Source organism: Artemia franciscana, unplaced genomic scaffold, assembly GCF_032884065.1.
Source record: "Artemia franciscana unplaced genomic scaffold, ASM3288406v1 Scaffold_698, whole genome shotgun sequence".
Lineage (NCBI taxonomy): Eukaryota > Metazoa > Arthropoda > Branchiopoda > Anostraca > Artemiidae > Artemia > Artemia franciscana.
The window spans coordinates 6,213-23,707 of record NW_027067138.1 but is presented as its reverse complement, the minus strand read 5'-3'; the positions used below and the strand labels follow the sequence as shown (position 1 = coordinate 23,707).

The window sequence follows — 17,495 nt, the reverse complement described above, 5'->3', positions numbered from 1 at the left end:
GGACCAACAATAATTTTTGCAAGAACAAAAACTGTCATTACTGTGGGAAACAAAGGGTAACATTTTCTAACTCAATTGAACATTGTCTTATTATTTTTAATATAACTCATTTATTTACTCAGATTTATTTACACTCAGATTTAGTTAATAGTCAATATATCAATCTTTATGGCCAATTAAGCATTTTTTTTTCTTTTCTAAAATTGCAAGAACAAAAACAGTTTTCCCGTATGATATCCATTCTTGAAATTCCCTTCTTAAATTTAAACAGCAACGATTTTATTTGGGGGTCATTTTCACCCACAGTGGGGATTAACAAACCTTTGTGGTCGCTAGAACACAATTGCTAACGGACAATGTCTCACCAGAATAGATTGGTCAACAATGTTGACTATGCATCAGCAGAAAAAGCCTAGTGTCTTTTTTCAGAAATAGCAGCCCGATTACTGGTCATCAAATCCACTAGAACAAGCGAAATATCGGATGACTTTGACACTTCCATATGACAATGTTAAAGCTGTTTCGATTCACATTTTTCTGTTTCCTGTGCAATATTCATAGCCACGAAGGTGCGTCAGTAAGCATCAACGCTGCTCAGGATTTAGCAGGACGTCGTTTGTTAATAGCGGCAAAATTCATGAATATCAACAGATCATCTGAATTTTTTTCAAAAGCAGTATGAAGCGAGTTTTAAATGGTTCTCGACTTGAAATTTTGTATTATGTTAATCGTGCCGTTCAGAAAATTTATCAGCCTAGTTGAGCTTTCTGTTTACAGACCCTGATGATTTTGACTGGAATAAGCTCATTGCCATTCATCGAATAAATGGTGTCCCTACGGGTACATCCTGCCAACTGCCAAAGTCCTTGATTTTATCGCTTATTTTTTACCTTAAATTTTTTTTTTTTTGTAGAACAGTCATTCGAAACACCAAGGACAACCCAGGTTTGCTTTACTCATTAAAGGGGCTCCCCTACCCTCTCTTTACGAGTTACTTATTAACTGACGGCTTGTGGATTGAGAAACAATCAATATTAAGGGTAAACAATCCCTTCATTCTTTTGAATATATCTTAGATCTCAACAACGAAAAATAAAGTCCAATCTGTCAACGACAATTTCATAATAATGTAAAAAAAAAATAATGTATAGCTTTTAGAAGAAAAATAAATATTAGATAGCAAGTGCGTCATTTTGAAATTCTTGACTGAGGCTCATCTGCAGGTCAGATAGTTTCTTTTTCAGTGCAGCAATGCCATGAATAACTATGTTTTCGGGTCTTAGTGAACCACACGTTTCAATATTAAAGAAAAACTTGTTCGGTTTTGCGTCCCATTGAAAAGGGGCTTCATCTAAAAAAAAAAGAAGAAAAGAACATACACGGAAGAAAAAAACTTTGAAAAATATATTCAGCAAATAACAAAATGCAATTCAAAGTTAGCTCAGCAAATCGCGGGGTACCAGGTTGCAAAACTTTTTAGTCTCAGAAGGTCCCTGCTCACAGGCCTGATGCTTAATGTCAGAAGATAGGTTTTTTGAAACACGCTTTTGCCTCAGTCTATGCTAGGGGGTTAGGACCTTTTCATCTTTAGATTACAGAATGACACGGAAAGAGATAGAGTTCATGAGATCTACTATTCCAAACAAAAGTAGACAATACTTAATTTCCAAACCATATTCTAATGTGGTATTGACATGCTATGTAAATCCGTCGATTGAAAGCAATCAAAAGAATTTTGATAGTTTATAAAGTAATTTTTTAAACGGTTTACAGATTAATTTTATAAACGGTTCATAAATTTTTATAATCTATCAAAAGAGATTTATAAATTTTTACATTCATGCGAAAGACGATTTCTTTTAAGTACAATATAAAGCCCCACGAAATGGACAAGCACAAATATCAAAATTTTATTGTAGAGCCAAAAAATAGTTTTGAAATTCTTTTCACGAGGTCGTAGCGATAAAGGTAAAATAAACTGAAAGCAATAGCTTAACAAGAGTTCACAAGAATATTATATATTGCTAAAACTCTGAAAAAAAACCTACTAGACGAGCTTGAGTACGATTGCTACTGGGGCAGGTTCATCTCGGGTGGACAATTCCTTAAGTGTTTGCTAAGATATAGCAGTAGTTTTAATTGAAAAATTAGCTTTCATTAGCTATTATAAAAAGGAATCATTCGAAGGACCTTTACTTTCACCAGAAAACCCCAACTGAGATGACATTCCCTTTACTTTATTTCAAGTTTTTATGTAAACCTAAACTTTTTTTTAGACAAGTTGTTTATCAACGATTGGCAAAACTTTCGACAGATTGTAACAATATTCAAGGTGGCACCAATAATGTGACATTTTCCGAAAAATTCGCCACAGCGAACGTCCCCATATGAGAGAAATATACCAGATAGACAAGAAAATCCAAACTTAGTGTCAAACTTTAGATATACTTCAAACTAAATATCACTCTACAAGCAATTGTTCTACGCTTTCTTTAACTAGTTTTTTTTTAATCTTATAATCACTTAATCTTATGCATTTTTTTTGCTAGATAAGATGGTCTTCTTAAATTAAATTAATCCTAGTGATTTTAAATACAGTCTAGTTATTATTTGTTATTATGTTAGCACGATGCTTAACTTAAGATTAACGATGAACTTAAGATTAAGATTAACGATGTTTAACTTAAGATTATTTTGTACGCAAATACTCCATATCATCAAAAGAATACACTTCTACCATGCAAAATAGAAGGAAATATTTTTTTTATTTGTAATGGACCCAGCAAGGGCGTATCCAGGATTTTTCGATTCGGGAGAGGGGAAGGCGTTTACAAGAAAATATGCATTTTTGCATATTTTTTTTTATTTTTAAGCATTTTTATATGCATTTTTGTTACGTTTTTACGAGTCGGACCAAATTTTTTGGGAGGGATTCAAACTCGGTAACCCTCCCCCCTGGTTATGGCCTTGGGACCTATATACCATTTTTCCATTACGCTTGACCAAACAGACATCAGTGATTAGTGAAAATATTTATATTAAATAAATTTCTGAAACCGTAATGGCTAAGCGTGACAAAGCATAGGACAACGAAGGAAAAATGAGATAAACCACAGTCAGTGAAAAAAAGAGAGAAAAATACAAATATTTTGGCCGAGACCTTCACTCAGCTATCTTCAGTACAAGAACAAGAACAGAAAAAAACATAGATAAGTCCACAGGACAATATAAAAGACAAACATCAAAAACACTAAAATAGAAAAGGTCATTTCTTAAGCAACAGTAAAAAAAAAAAAAAAAAAAAAAAAAAAAAAAAAAAAAAAAAAAAAAAAAAAAAAAAAAAAAAAGTGAATTGGTACATATTTTGCCCATGGCTTCCTTGAATGCTAATCCTTTCTCAAGTATTATCAAAATAGCCTGGACTTGAAACCCTTTCTTTCAATGAGATGCTAAACGGCAAAGGAATTCTATGAGTTAGAACATTTAATAGAATATTCCATTAAATAATTTAATATGGCACTTACATTTATCATCTTCTTATTCTGAGTATTCAGACTTGGGCCATTCAGATGGGACAGGGTAAAGGGTATGCCTAAGGCTGTTGTCTGGATCATATTCAAATGCAACGCCGGCAGTTGGATTCCACTTGGCATGCTCTTTTCCAAATCCCTTTTTGGCATAGGCTCGCAGTTTTAGTTCCTGACCTTTTCGTAATTTCACAATCAATATAGCTGAAACATTAAATTAAACTTACAAAAACCATCAAAAAAGAGACAAACCGCCTAACCTATAAACCTAGAGGATTACAGATTAGAAACAATCTTAACCCTTAGCATAAGATGGTTTGGAAAATTTTTATATTTACTTGCAAGATTAATTGTAATAGATAATAAATACCCATGAGTTGTTGGTTTATATTCGAGTGACATTTGAAAAACAGTATAGGATTATTTTGGAAGTCGAATGAGACTATTGGATCAAACTAGTAAAAGAAGTTGGTTTCTTTCTTTTGCTTAAGCTAGATTTTTTTTTCAATTTATTGTACAGAACTGTACAGAATATTTGTATTGTATAATTTTATAGAACTGAACAAAGATCCAATTGATAAATGGTGAAAAGTTGGATTAAAAGCAAAAAAGGAAAACATGTCGGTTATATTGACTTATTGAGGTAAAAAGTCAGTTTCAGCTACAGATTGTAGATAGTGTCCCAACCAGGGGCACCCTCATGAAGAGACCAGGGGGAAGGATGGCCTCTAGGAAAAAAATAATCATACAGTAGAAACCTCCTGGTAGCACTTTTTGCCTCCCCCATGAGATAAATTCAAAGCACTGCTCTTGGCCTCAATGATCGAACAGATCAACTACACGGCCAATGTATGTTTAATTTATGGCGAGAAAAAAGTCAAAGGAAGCTTTAAACAAGGAAAGCTAACAAGTTGAATTAATTCTAATCAATTCTCATAGTCTGAGAAATTAGTCAAGATAATTATCTTCTCAACGTAGGATATTGAAAGCAATTCAAATGTACTGAAAGGCACTTCTAATAATAATTAAATAAAAAAACAAGTGTTTCAACTGAAAGTAAGGAGCAAAATTAAAACTTAAAACGAGCAGAAATTATTACGTATATGAGGGGGGTTTCCCTCTCCGTGACACCTCACTCTTCAAGATAATGTTTTTTAGTACTTTTAAAAAAGCTTCTTGTTGTTTTAATTAACCGAACCCCGTGTTTCACGGGCCATTCTTAGAGTATTGTTAAAATTGAAACTTTAGCGTAAAGATCGAGGTGCTGAGGAGGGGTCAATCCCCCTCGAACTGTTGGATAAAAAGATGAAAAATTAGAAAAACGAATTATACCATCATCATGGTTTTTAGAATGCTAAAATAAGGGGTTGGAGGGGGGGGGGAGAAGAAGATTTGAGAGGCTACTATCTTTATATTAGTGATTTAAATGCCCGTGAAGATTGCAAACTTTTGTTAGTTTTTCTTTGTCCAGAACTGTCCATTTCTTCTGCAAGAAAGACTTGGAGAAACTAAATGCGCAAAATATTTTTTTTAAATATCCCTGTTTGTCTTGTGACTAACCTCACTTGCTTGTAAAATAGCTAATTTTTTTTCAATGTAGCAGCAACCCTAGTCTGAATACCTTACTTAATTTCTATCAAGTCTATTCTACACTTCGAAAAAAAGAAAAAGAAAAAAAAAACATAAATTATAGCGTAAAGTAACTATATAATGCACCTTAGTCGTTTATTTTCACGCGTCTTGTTTTGGATAGGATGATGCAGAGTTTACTGCATCAGTAAAAAAAAAGCTGCTAATAGAAACAAAGAATTAAGCAGGCTAAAGCTTACGATCTATTTCGTCATATTCTCCTGCATCAGCATCACATCTTCGTGAAGTAACTGGAACGACTCTTGAATCTGATGTAACCATACCGGCAGTTGTAACTTGTCTCGTTGATCCCTCAGTTCCCTTCACGTACAAAGTGATTTCAACACTACAATCTTGGCAAAAATCTGTGCAAGTACAATCCTTTAAATAAAGATTTGTGTCATTTCTTCAAAAGCTGAGCTGCTCCAAATCACAAGGCAATGATTCTATTCCGCAGCTAGTTCTAGTTCATTCTAAATCAGTTTCTTTTTTATGTCTAAGATTGTACTTATTCAATTATTTTAATGTTTCATGAAACATTTTAGAGATTCATTTACCAAAATTGTTGTTTATGGATGGATATACTTTACAACATATGAAAGGCCTAATATTCCTGGACTGTAGCCGACTTGCTTTTCTATTTTATATAGAAGTTGTAAACTATGGAATATATTTGATAATTATAAATAATACTTTATATTACCCTTTGGGGCTTTCTTAGCAGGTGCAGCAAGGTGTTTTGTATACATTTAAAAAAATAAAATTTATCTTATATTAGTTTTTGGCAAATTGAGACTCGCAATTGCTTTCAGTTTAGGACTTGTGAAGCTATATGAAACATGATTGCCTCCACAGTTTGCACACTTAAGTGACAAATTGCACGGCGAGTCATTATCTGAGACATGGTATCCTGCCCATCGCACACATTTTGGTGTTTCACTGAAACATAATGACTGGAGATGTTCAGGGGACCAGCAAATGTTACAATATCGTGGTATCGCCTTGAACTCAGAGACACTTAGGTTTTCGTATCCGATTTGACTGTATCTGAATGCTTTGGCTCTTGACATTACATCAGAGAATTCAAGTTTTACTGCTGTAGATTTCCCTAGCCTAGAGGCGTCAAAAACACCAGGGCAGGAAATCAGGTGAGATAATTCAAAATTGCTTGAAATTTCCTTCAAGAGACAGTAAAACTTCTTGTTTTGGACTTTAGCAGAAGAGCAAGTTATCACTCCAGTTACTGACAAACGGAAAACTTCAGCAACTGACTTATCTTTATCGATAAATCAGTTTGTCATGTTCAGGACGTATACTAATAATTGATTTATACCCATTTGTCTCGTCTATCATAACTTTTCTTTTTATTGGGTCTGAGAGAGTAGGGGGAAGGTTTGAAACAACAATAGTAGCATGTGAGTCGGAAAATGTAGGCTTTGGTAGTTGCAGTTGCAACTACCAATTTAAATTATAGGCTTTGGCAGTTGCGGGTAATTCAATTCAAAAGCATCCAGCTTTGCTCCAACAACCTTGAGTAGTTTTTCCACAGGATTAATCTTTGTAGAAAGCCTAGAGTAAGCCACAGCGGAAAGAATGGGAGCCTCTGTAGGTAACATAAATCGGATTTGACACCTCCCCACATTTCAATTTTTTAATAAGGTCAAGAATATCTTTTGAATAATTTGTAGAAGCTTTCGCGCCAATGCACCATGATCAATTATCATTAGGCGTAACCTTTGCCCAAAATTCAATTTTTGCATTAGCACTAACACCGCATTAAAAAAAAAAGTCTATTGTGTGTTGAATAATAATATCATCTTGAATTCCTTCTTCCCAGTTATTATGCAGAAAGTTCATTACAGGGCAGCGCACATATTCGCAATTATCCATAGCTTGTTTTCAGCAGTGTAAATGATGCAATAGGCTTATATAGGTGCAAATGGTATATTTGCAGTTGGAAGCAGGGTTGCCAACTTATACACTATGATTAGGATTAAATTAACACTTTATTGAAGCCAGTTTGAATGCAATGAAATCAGAGCCCAAAGACGGTCAGTCCAGCGAGAGACTCATATATTACCCAAATAGCAAATTGATAGCTTGAAAAGGCCAGGTCAATTCAATCTAGAACAAAATATTGCGAAATAACATTCACTGAATTCTAGCAAGCTTCACAGGATTTAATCCAAAACAAAATATTGCAAAATACCATTCCTGAATTGACTTAAGTCCAAAGTACTGAATTGATGAATGTCACGACATGTGAAGTTCAAACAGGTGCAATAATTCAGGATGAAAGTAAGCTTCACAGTTCATATAAACCAAAATAGATGTTATCACTTCGAAGACTGAAGTGACACTTAAATACAAAGTATTATTTTTTTAATATAGTATTCAATGGAATAGACAATTTTGTTTCGAGGCTACAATTGACAAATAAAAACATTTCCTAACTTTTATTTTTTCTGGAGAGATGATTGGTACCATTAAAATAATCAACATATATTTACCATTGAACTCTTTTGTTTATTGTGTGGAGCAAATCAATTTGATATCCTATCAACATATGATTCTAAGAACAAAAATAAATATTAATTCAGATCAGTAAATCATAAAGGCAAGCTAAAAAAAAAAGAATTAAAACTTACATAAGTAATGAAACAAATTTTTAACTTACCCTGCTGTAGACCATTTTGTCAACCACTTCATCTGAAGTAAGAGGAATTAGACCAATTCTATGAGCAAGAAATTCATCAAATAAAACAGTTGAGTTTGCCTCAAACTGAATCCAATCAATGGCCATGGTTGGAGTTTCAGCAATGAATATACGTCTCAAAGTCTCAAAGCATTGGCGGTGCTACAAAATAAATATGATGCATTCGTGTTATCCTGATGTTCCTTTTTTCAGGAGGGGGGGGGGATTAGCTACCAATATCAGTGTGTATCAAGATTTGATACTACAATTAAAAAAATAGTAATTCCACATAAAATATTCAGGACATGAATGCTGGAAGCAAATATTCGATTACTTTTTTTTTGTAAAAATGAGTTTAATTCAAGTAACGTTAATGGTGTTTCTGGGCATCACTTTTTTGAACAGTATTGTTTCATGTACCTTAGTGACTTCTAGCATTTACATACAATATTCCAAATAAAATACAGCTGACCTGTAGGAATTTGGGGAAAAGCCAAATACATTGATATTTATGAATCCCAGTCTAAAAAAAACGCATATTCAAGTGTATGTACTAAAGTATTTATTAAGTTTCACATACTCAAATAATTTAAATACCTATATACATGTACAGTTCCATAAGATACTGTAACAACAACAAACAGGTAAAAATCTGACTGAAATAAAGAAATTGAGAAATCAACTATATAGGGTTAAAGCTCCTATTTGCAATAATACGGGCTTTCCCAGAAGTTGTACTTTTTCCATTAGGATGGCAACTATTCCATGCCCTTTCCCCCAAAATCATTTGATCAAATTTTAGAAAGTACCATAGCCATTTTGTTCAGTATAGTTAAGAGACTCAATAACTTTGTCTTTTAAGTTAATTTGACCTCCCACAGCCCCTGGGGAAAGGTCTTGAAAATATTTAATTTGCCCATTGTTAATCCATTGATCAAAGTTTTTGAGATACCATGACCATTTTGTTCAGCATAGTCGAAAGACCCGATAATTATGCCTCCGAAGTTAATTTGACTTCCCACAGCCCCTGGTGAAAGGTCTTGAAAATGTATAATTTGCCCATTGTTTACGTATAATATCTGTTATTTGGAAATATGCATTTTTTTCGGGCAAAGGATAGAATTTTTTACTGGAGGATTTTCCGCAGGGAGTACTTTCTATTGGGAAGGATATTTCTGGGAAATAAAATTTTGAGGGGAAATTTTACACTGGGGGGACTGGCCAGAACTAAACAAAATTATTTTTATTTATTTCAAGTTTCTCTTTCTAAACCTAATCTTACGCGTGGAGACGTTAAGGGTTGTCTGGACGATTTTTCCGGGGAGAGGAATAATTTTTCCGTGGAGGTGGAACTGGATTTCCTCTCATTAAAAAAAAACATTTGAAATAAAATAAAAGTTTTTTCCGTCTGAAAGTACGCCTAAGGAACAACATTAAAATGAACAAAGAATATTACTTATATGAAGGGGATCTTTGCGCTTAAGTTTTGAATTTAGTCCCGAATCTGTAAGAATGAATCCCGAATCATAATTGTAGCGCAAAATAGAACAATGAGAAGCATAAGTATTAAAAAACTTCAGCGCGAATAGTCGGTTGTTTAAAAAAGACCATCCCCTTATTATGCTATCGTTTTTGTTCGTTTCAATTTTTAATGCTGCTCCTTTCTTCCAGGCTATTTTAATTTAATTTTTGGTGTAAGTTCACATTTGCTTGCCGAAGAATATTCATTAATTTGGAGAAATCAATACACCTTTTACTACTCTGTTTGCGATTATTGTATTTCTATAGTTTATTTGTGTTGTCTTTCTGAAAATAAATGACATAAAAATCTCGTTTTTGGGCTAGGAGAGTAAAGCAGCAAAGATAATATAAAACCTAAGGCAACAAAATTTCAGAGCTTAATTCAGCCTATTGTTATTTTTCTTTAATTTGAAAACAGTTTTAAAGTTTTGTCCGCAATATCAGCAATAATCGTTTTTAACTATGGGTTCCAATCCCGTCCTATGGCTCTAAAACCTACTCTGTTGAAAACTTGATTTATTACGCAGATCCAAGCCCTACTTGAGCCTGGAAACGAAGCTACAACTAATTTTGGTTCCCTACTTTTCGCAACGGAATTCCATTTTGTACTTGCCCCCGAAAATTCCCCGAATCTGGAAGACTTGTCCCCGAAAACTCCCCGAATTTTTAAAACTTGTACCTGAATTTCGAGATTCGAGGGTGCGTTTGTTTACTTGTCCAATGGAATTTTAAGTAATCGAGGTTTAACCCCTAAAAGATAGCAACAAACACTTGTCTGGCCACGTGTCACTTAAAACGGCAAAATTAATTGCGAGAATAACAACATTGGTCACGTGTAATTATTGCTTCAATGCTATGTGAAGTTCTGACAAGAAAGAAGCTGGGATTTCGGGTCTGTTTCTAATTTTGCAGGCAAATACACCTTAAGCAATTATTTCAGAGCTGGGTAGCCTAATACAATTTGTGTGGCAAGAAGTTTAATTGTAAGATTTCAAATTGTGGTTGTCATTTGCCTTTTTGTCATTCCATTCAAGATGCTTTGGATATTTTTTTTGTGATAAATTGTCTTAATGCTCTGAAAAGGGAAAACTATTTCAATTGCATAGGATAGGAAAATTTCGGTAGGCAAATTAATTCAAAGTCCTAAATTAGCCAGGGAAGTGTTTTTTTTTTCACTAAAAATCACCACCTTCTTTGAACTCCAATTATATAGCCCTGTTTTTGGCCCCCTTGAGCTAGTATCCAGTTCCTGATTGTCATTTACCCTAAATTTCACTTTTTCTGTTACCTATATATGTTTGCACCAGTTTTACCATTGGGGAAAACTGGTGCAAACAGTATTACTGGCTTTCATATAAGTGAATATACCACTTGATGCCTTTTTAATGCTGTCTACAAATATAATAATCGCTTCTACTGCAAATTCAGATTTAAGCACTTTTTGACCTCTTAAAAATGACCAAGTATAGCATATATTAAATACGTAAACTAACCATTGCTGGATTTTTTTTATGTTTGTGCTGTTGCACTGGTGATTTCTCTTCTCATTAAAATTTGATGTGCACAAACACAAAAAAAAACAGCAATGGTTAGCTTACATATATAATATATGCTATGCTTTACCCCCACCCCCCTGATGTGCAAATATATAGCCCAAATTTGTTTCTAAACTATTACAGATTTGTAATGACCCCATATATAGGTCATTTTTAAGAGGTCAAAAAGTACTTAAATCTGAATTTGTGGTAGAAGCAATTATTATATTTGTAAAGAGCATTAAAAAAGTCATCAAGTGGTATATTCACTTTATATGAAAGCCAGTAATACTGTTTGCACCAGTTTTACCCTCATTTCTTGTTAATATTACTAAGCGGTCATAGTTAAGCACTAGAGAAGTCATTGTTAAATAACATGTGCTTATGTATATATAGCTTTTTGCTACTTATTCTTCTCTGGTTATATAATGCTTGATGTGGTATAAGCCAAGAGAAGGACCTGTAGACCTATAGAAGAAAACCTGTTAAAAAAAGATGATTCTTTGTTATTTACATAATAATTATAGCTAACACATTCTACATGCAGCCCTGCTCTACTTTAGCCCCAACCCTCCTAATATGGAAATCTATAGCTGAAATTACACATTTTCTATTGATTCTGCCAATCTATCCCTCAACCCTAGTACCTGTTAATTGAGGCAACTGTGGCAAAACAAGAACTGGAAAATCAAGTAAAATGTGGCAGACAACATTGGAAATATATAATTTGGGCTATATATTTGCAAATTAGGCATGTTAGGGGTGAGTTTTTCTTGTTCATATTTTGATTTACAAATCAAATGAATATACCACTTGGTGTCTTTTTGTATTTTTTTTACAAATATAATAATTGCTTATTTTGCTTGTTCAAGTTTAAGCACTTTTTGACCTTATTTAACCTAACAAATTTTGGCAGTGAAAAATATACATTATTTTGTCAAAAATGACCAAAAACACATACCTTAATTGAAAACTTGGCATTAAAGAAGAAGAAATACACCATAATATTGTAAAATTAATTAATCCAACTTAATTGTGGAAAATCAGTACTCATAGATTATACAACATGTAAAAAATGGATTAATAATGAAACAATAAGTTTTAGACCAATGTTTTGAGCTTTTTTATACCCAAAAACTATTTGAGTATACTTTGGTCATTTTCAAGAGCTCAACTTGCAAACTTGCAACTCAGACTTGCACTTGAAGCACTTATTATGTTTGTAAAAAACATAAAAAGGCATCAAGGAGTATGTTCACTTTATTTGAAAATCAAAAATATGAACAACAAAAAATTTACCAATTATTTAGTATAGCTGCACAATTTTCCCCTGGGTATGTAAGCTTAGTGGAAGGTCACTTATATCTGATCATGTCCCTACTGTTTTTACTTGGTTGAAAAAATCCAAAGAAAGTTCCTATTGAAAAGGAAAGAGACCAAAAGTGAGATTGAATTTGTCATGGCTTGGAGGTTTGCCCCTTCAGTCTGTTTAAAGAAAACAGATTCATAATTGAAGCTTTGTTCATTTCAATCTTAGCAATGATCTACATTTGTTACACTTCATTAAATGGTTGTAAAGGAATACATTTATTTATTTGTCTTGTTTGTTTTTTACATAATTTTTTTAATCTTTAAATTGATATTCATTTCTTACAAATTAATTAGTCATACCATAGTTCCATTTGCAAGTTTTGACCTACTTCGTAACCCTGGTCTCAAAATTGTTGTCTCAAAAAACTCAAGTCATAGTTGCTCCCATTTTTCATTGCTGTCCCACAAACAATATGTATTTTATGACAAATAAATTTTTAAACAGGTATCAACAAAACTCCATCAGGGATTGTATTTACTTAAGGTACAATCAGCAATATGAATGCTTAGTTTTGTGTTATTCTAGTCTTGAAATAATAAAAAAAGAGAAATTATATGTTCTATTTGTTTTCCCCAAGCCCATTTGAGAAAAATCATTTGTGACAACAATATACCCATGGTTGGCTCAGAATCTCTCTAAAATGCTTTAAACAGAAAGTAAAAACAATTATACTAATAAGCAAGAAGAATATTAACATAACTCTCTAAACTTGGCATTTTTTAAGACAATTTTTAGCAAAGCAAATGCAAAACTTTGTTTTTGCAGTTTTGAAACTTTGACCTTCAAAATATGTGTGTTATAAAAATGAAACCTTGCAAAATAGATCTTCTGCTTAATTGAAATACAACAAAATTGTTTTCAGCTTCATAACTTTGCTCAGTTCCATTTTATAAGGTTTTAAAGATATGCAAATACATTTCCTAAATTTTGAAAAAAAAATTGATATGGCTCAAAATTCTACTCAAATAACAGGAATTGCATTTTCAGAACTAAAGGCAGAGAAAAAGCAACTAATAATTGAAATATAAGGCAAAATGTTGTTTCGTCAAAATTTCGACAGGTTTAGACCTTTCATGTAGGCAAATTTCAGGGACCTCTAGAGGGAGAAGGAGTGGAGGTGGGTATTTTAAAATACCTTCCCGGGACATACTTTAGCCTGTAGACCCATCCCTGAAAGATTCTTTTTCCTAACCTAAACCCTTTCTGAGATAAGAAGAAGTCAATTAACTAGAATTTTATCACATATATATATATATATATATATATATATATATATATATATATATATATATATATATATATATATATATATATATATATATATATATATATATATATATATATATATATATATATATAGATTAGGGGGAGCAGTTGAAGTTCTCTGATACAAACAAATTATAGGTCTATATTAGGATTCAGGATGAAATTAATTCTAAATGTAGGTCTATGTCTAGGCTATTTCATAGCTGTCCCATTAGTGATTTAATCATAAAATTTTAACTCAGAATTCTACTCATATAACAAGGATTGCATTTTCAGAACTAAAGGCAGAGAAAAAGCAACTGGTAACTGAAAATTAAGATAAAATGTTTTTTTTGTCAAAATTTCAATAGGTATAGACCTTTCATGTAGTCAAATTTCAGGGCCCTCTAGAGGGAGAAGGAGTGGAGGTGGGTACTTTAAAATATCTTCCTGGGATATGCTTTAGGCTGTAGACCCATCCCAGAATGTTTCATTTTCCTTACCTAATCTAACCCCTTTTCAAGATAGAAAAAAGTCATCACACAACTAGAATTTTACCACATATATATATATATATATATATATATATATATATATATATATATATATATATATATATATATATATATATATATATATATATATAAATATATATATATAGATTAGGGGGAGCTGTTTAAGTTCTCTGATACAAACAAATGATAGGTCTATATTAGTATTCAGGATGAAATTAATTCTAAATTTAGGTGTATGTCTAGGCTATTTCTTTGCTGTCCCATTAGTGATTTAGTCATAAAATTTCAAATAGCGTAAACTATTAGAAAAGCCACTTTTTGTTATCTTAGAGAGAGATTAGGAAAAGTAATGAATAGAGGGAAAAAATAAAACTAAAATTGAGATTGTTTAAATTGAAATTTAGGGTAAAATAAGAAACAATGGTAATCGGAAATGTGCATTCCCAAGCTCTATTCCTAATAAGACTCCTTTCTAACTGATAAAAAACCTTTGTTCTGTGCATCAGAGCCTGGCCTACTAGCCTTTGAAAGCTAGGCCTAGCTCTCTAGAAAACCTTAATATTTTATAAGCACAGACAAGATTATGCTACTTACAAACTCCTAAATCTGAAGTAATTTCCAATATAACTGTATTAGTATGCTCTCTGCATTTAATTTTATAAGTCTTATCAGTATATTCCTTCTGAAATTTCTGAACTGAACTTTCAAACTCAATAGACAGTTCAATTGCAAATAGAACTTGAATCCCACCTTCTTCCCAAGGGACTTGATAGGCTTCCTTAGAAATATTAATCATATTTAATCCACTATAAACATAGCTTATCTACAAAACCCATCTCAGGGGAGTCACGTGCACATGGTCGTCCCATCTTAAAAATATACGAGACTGACGTCAAAATCCTCAAATAATCTTTTTATTTGGGGGTTATAAAGTGCCAGCCCATGGACAAGTAATCCTGAGCGTTTGAGGGGATAATCCGACTAGCCTCTGACGTCATATGTATCTCAAAAAACGCTTGGATTAATCAGATTAGTAATCGGACAAGTAAACAAACGCACCCTAAGAGTCCAATGCACGTATTTAGCCAGAGTAACCTTCAAAAATTTAAGCAGGCAATTGCAGAAGTTGATTGGAAAAATTTAATAGACCTTATGGATGATATAAATACGAGTTTTCAAAAATTTTACGATAAACTAATTTTGTTAGTGACAAAAACATTTATAATGGTTCGTTCGTCATCAAGGAAAAATAATCCTAAGAAACCATGAATGTCGCCTAGCTTGTTGCGCTGTATTAATAAAAGAGATAAACTTTATAAGAATTCCATAAATAATGGAAATGATCAGATCTGCTTAAGAATTTATAAAAATTATAGAAATGCCCTGAATAAATTACTGAGAAATGAAAAAAAAAAATATTTCGTAAATAAATTCACCGAGACTTGTGGCAACCCTGCAAAAACATGGAAAATAATTAAAAGTGTGATATCGACAGAGAACTCTATTATTCCCGATGAAGTAGTAATGCAGAATGGCCTACCAACGAAGGAACCCGAAGAGATATGTAATGCTGTTTCCAAACATTATGCTAATATTGGCGTAGATTTATCTTCCTGTATAGTATCTTCTGATGAGGATCCTCCCTTGGAGTTTTTTTAGGAAGACTCCAATTGATATTTCTATGTATATGAGACCCTTCTCTCGTGATGAAGTAGAGAAAATTATCTTTGGGATGAAAAATACATCGGCAGGTAGTGATTCACTCAATCTTCTGGTGTTAAAAATAGCGTTTCCTTATGTTGCTGATATTCTTACTTCTCTCATTAATTTGTGCTTGAAACGGGGAACGTTTCCTGATTGCTTGAAAATTGCTAAGATTGCCCCTGTTTTTAAAGGCGGTAATAAGAATGATCTAAGAAATTATCGGCCTATCTCAGTCTTACCTGTTATTTCTCGACTGCTAGAAAAGTGTATTAACACTAGAGTTTATGATCATTTGGAACTGCATAATCTGTTAAATCCAATTCAATTTGGCTTCAGAAAAGGGAGAACCACAGAGATGGCATTATCATATATAACTTCGATAATCAATGGAGCTTTTGATAATAAGCTTAGAGTAGCGGGTCTGTTTCTTGATTTGGTTAAGGCATTTGACACTGTTGACCACCAATTACTACTTCGAAAATGTGAAATTTATGGACTAAGAGGGGCTACTTTAGCTTTGATTTGTGATTATCTCCAAAATAGAGAGCATTATGTTCACATTAAGGGATTTTCTTCAAGTAAGAGTCTTGTTAAATATGGTATCCCCCAGGATACTGTGTTAGGGGCTACTCTTTTTTTGATTTTTATAAATGATCTGCCAAATGCTGTTGCAACTACTTCTAGAATAGGGGATAGAGTGAATCCCGCACCTTCGGGAACCAGGATCACTACACCCTTATTTGCTGATGATGCGACATTGATGTGTGTTGCCTCAACTGAACAACAACTTACCTCAACAATTAATGCAGCAATGACTTTGACATGTCTTTGGTTGAAGATAAATCGCCTTGATCTAAATATAAATAAGTCAAATTTTGTTATTTTTTTACGGTCCCCAAATTATTATCCTTGGATTATGGAAATAGCTACACCAAAGGGAATTGTTAAGCGGTCAAAGTCCGTTAAGTACCTTGGGATTATTATTGACGAAATTTTATCATTTAAGTGCCTAGTAAAAGCTATAAGTAGAATATTATCGCGGAATTTAGGGATTATCCGTAAACTAAAACATTTATTTCCTTCAAATGTTATACGGTTATTATATTTTTCTCTGATTCATCTGGATATTTTGTATTGCTCGTATGTATGGCTTGGGAAATTCCCCTCAATACTCCGTCCAATCCGCGTACTGCAGAATAATGCCATTAGATCACTTTGTGGAATAGGGAACCGGGATTCGGTCAGGTCAATGTATAGTATGATAAATATAATGCCTGCAGCCAGATTGCGTGATTTTTATACACTGGTTTTTATGTATAAGTACCATTATGGGTGCGTTCCAAAATGTTTTACAGGAAGTTTTCGGGATAAGTCTAATATTCATGATCATAGAACTCAAACAAGTGGAGATATTGAGGTTCCTCGCCTAGTTTCAAGTAGGACTGCTTTTTCAATTATTTATAGAGGGGCTAAGCTATGGAATAAGCTTGTTCCAAGTATTAAGGATTTGCCCATTAATCAATTTATGGCCGTGCTGCGTGTGGGGTTTCTTGGTAGGTATACCTTTGAAATAGATTGAGATTGATTGATTTATTATTGAAAATAATTGTTTATTGTTTTTTCTTTTGTTTTCTTTTTTTGCTTCGGGATCATGATATTATGTTGTTTGATTGTGTATGAATTATTTATAAAAAAAATTTTTCTCGGTACACGGTTTCATCTTTCTGCTCATTTTAGATTAACTCATTGTTT

At 33.0% G+C, this 17,495-nt stretch overlaps 1 protein-coding gene across 1 annotated transcript; it reads right to left on the bottom strand.

The window, feature by feature from the left end:
• Nucleotides 1–1,105: 1,105 nt before the first annotated feature.
• LOC136043524 (DNA-directed RNA polymerase II subunit RPB3-like) lies at nt 1,106–14,804 on the bottom strand. The gene is made up of 5 exons (XM_065728439.1): nt 14,790–14,804; nt 7,834–8,013; nt 5,357–5,537; nt 3,525–3,731; nt 1,106–1,351 (listed from the first exon to the last, which is right to left on the bottom strand). Exons 2-4 carry the CDS (start codon nt 7,957–7,959, stop codon nt 3,538–3,540), a joined length of 501 nt encoding a protein of 166 aa, XP_065584511.1. The 5' UTR covers nt 7,960–8,013; nt 14,790–14,804; the 3' UTR covers nt 1,106–1,351; nt 3,525–3,537.
• Between the last annotated feature and the right edge of the window lie 2,691 nt (nt 14,805–17,495).

Excerpts from the sequence above, each read along its gene's own strand:
- LOC136043524 (XM_065728439.1), bottom strand. The coding sequence starts at position 7,959 with ATGGCCATTGATTGGATTCAGTTTGAGGCAAACTCAACTGTTTTATTT. Across the intron at positions 5,538-7,833 it reads ACAAAATGGTCTACAGCAGG|GATTGTACTTGCACAGATTT; the intron begins GTAAGTTAAAAA and ends CTTTATTTAAAG. Across the intron at positions 3,732-5,356 it reads AGAATATGACGAAATAGATC|CTATATTGATTGTGAAATTA; the intron begins GTAAGCTTTAGC and ends TTAATGTTTCAG.